The 1679-nt window shown below is 39.5% G+C and overlaps 1 protein-coding gene across 1 annotated transcript in view; it reads right to left on the bottom strand.

Moving 5' to 3' along the window:
* Nucleotides 1-155: 155 nt before the first annotated feature.
* The window catches only part of LOC103523877 (protein TIPIN homolog), a gene marked incomplete at its 3' end in the record, with an annotated part of 6744 nt that continues 5220 nt past the window's right edge, over nt 156-1679 (bottom strand). Inside the window, exons 3-5 of the mRNA XM_017449351.1 lie at nt 1385-1496; nt 650-848; nt 156-326 (exon numbers count right to left, since the gene is read on the bottom strand). Coding sequence (XP_017304840.1) covers nt 156-326; nt 650-848; nt 1385-1496 — 482 coding nt within the window. The remainder of the gene's footprint in view (nt 327-649; nt 849-1384; nt 1497-1679) is intronic.

The raw sequence follows: 1679 nt of genomic DNA, 5'->3' as shown, positions 1-1679 counted from the left end.
CGTTGAGCCTCTGTTATTTCCTAAGAGTAAAAAAAAATAAATAGATAAAGATACGAGTAAGATTCCAAAAGCCCTCTAAGGAAGGTGTTGATAAATCTGTTCAAACTTTGAACAATTGGATAAGAAAAATTGAATATAGATGAGAAAATAAATACCTTGACTACAGGAGTGATGTGTTGTGATGGTTGAGAAGCCAGCAGGTCATTGAAGATATCATCTGAGGTTGGTTGTTGTGGTTGAGCTGGAGTCTCAGTGTCACTAAGGACAAGATTTGAGTCTTGGTTGAGTTCTTCAATCATACCCAGGCGGATTTTTTTAATGTGTGTCTGAAATTTAAATCATTGTCACTCTCAATTTAAGGTCACATTTGAGTAATGGAACAGTTAAATATTTTACAGCAGGGGTTCCCAAACTATTTTCTATGCAACCCTTTTTTTTATTTGAATGCTCCACAGCCCCTTTACTGTACTTTATGTGATCTTCCCCGGGTCTTGGAGTACGGCTGTGGACCCCACTTTGGGAATCACTGTTTTACAGGATGATCTAATGGGAGATATGAATACTATACTCCCATTTAATTACCACCGGAATATTTCAACTTGCTGGAGCATGGCCTGCACTATAGTGGAATTCGGGCTTAATCACCTACCATGACTGGTCTCTTATGGCCTAACACCTCCAGTCTCTTGAGAACATCAACAAAGTTGGATTTTGGGTAAAGTCTGTTTGCCCAATGTTCCAAGTTGCTCATGATTGTGTTCAAATCTGCCAGCTCGTGACCTTTGCCTTTGAATTTGACATCTTTGAAATACTGCTCAATGCATTGGATTCCTCGAGGCCCTGTTAATCTGTAAGACAAAAAAAAGAAAGTAAAGTTCATACCTATTTATAGATTAATGCATGGTTGATGACTGGATAGGTCACTGGTCTTGGTCTAGGTCAGGGGTTTCCAACTTCCATGTGTATGTGGGCCACATGCTATATTGGTAGGTACTTCGTGGGCCACATATGTAGGTACATAGGGGAGCACCCTCTCCCCCCCCAACTTTCAGAAATGTAGTCCAAATTTTGAGCGCCACAGGTGAAATTTTTCAAAAAGTATTCTCCTAATTGTAGAGCTGAACACTAAAGGGGTTTAGTTTCCATGACTCTATGATAACTACACTGGTCTTGCACGAAAAACCCCCAAAAAGCTTTGCAGGCCATGAAAATGGACTTGCTGGACCCCTGGTCTAGGTCTAGGATAGGAAGGAAGGATAGGTCTTGAACACAAAGAAATCCCAGCTTTGTTGTGAGGCATAACCCCCCTGATAATAATTATGACAGTATTAATAAAAGGAATGCTTTGAGAATAATGAGTAATATTGCATATTCTATGCATTACCTTTGAGCATTTAGTTTGGGCTGAGGATTTCTTATAACCTTTTTCTTAGGGGCAACTCGGACAGCATCTTCTGAAGGTTCACTGGGGTTTGGTGGGGGCTGCTCATCCTCATCTTAAACAGAGGTAATAACAGAGAATATGTAGACCTGGAGGGAAGAACTTCCTTTGAAATAGAGGAATCGCACATGTTGATAAAAGAATGAAAGGTTGGATTGATAAATAAAAAAAAAAAAAAATTGCAAAAAAACCAAATCTGAAGGCAATACTTACAGTGAAAATATCTTTTGGAGGGTTG

The sequence above is a fragment of the Diaphorina citri genome, unplaced genomic scaffold, assembly GCF_000475195.1.
Source record: "Diaphorina citri unplaced genomic scaffold, Diaci psyllid genome assembly version 1.1 scaffold50128, whole genome shotgun sequence".
NCBI lineage: Eukaryota > Metazoa > Arthropoda > Insecta > Hemiptera > Psyllidae > Diaphorina > Diaphorina citri.
This window is presented reverse-complemented; position numbering and strand designations above follow the sequence as displayed.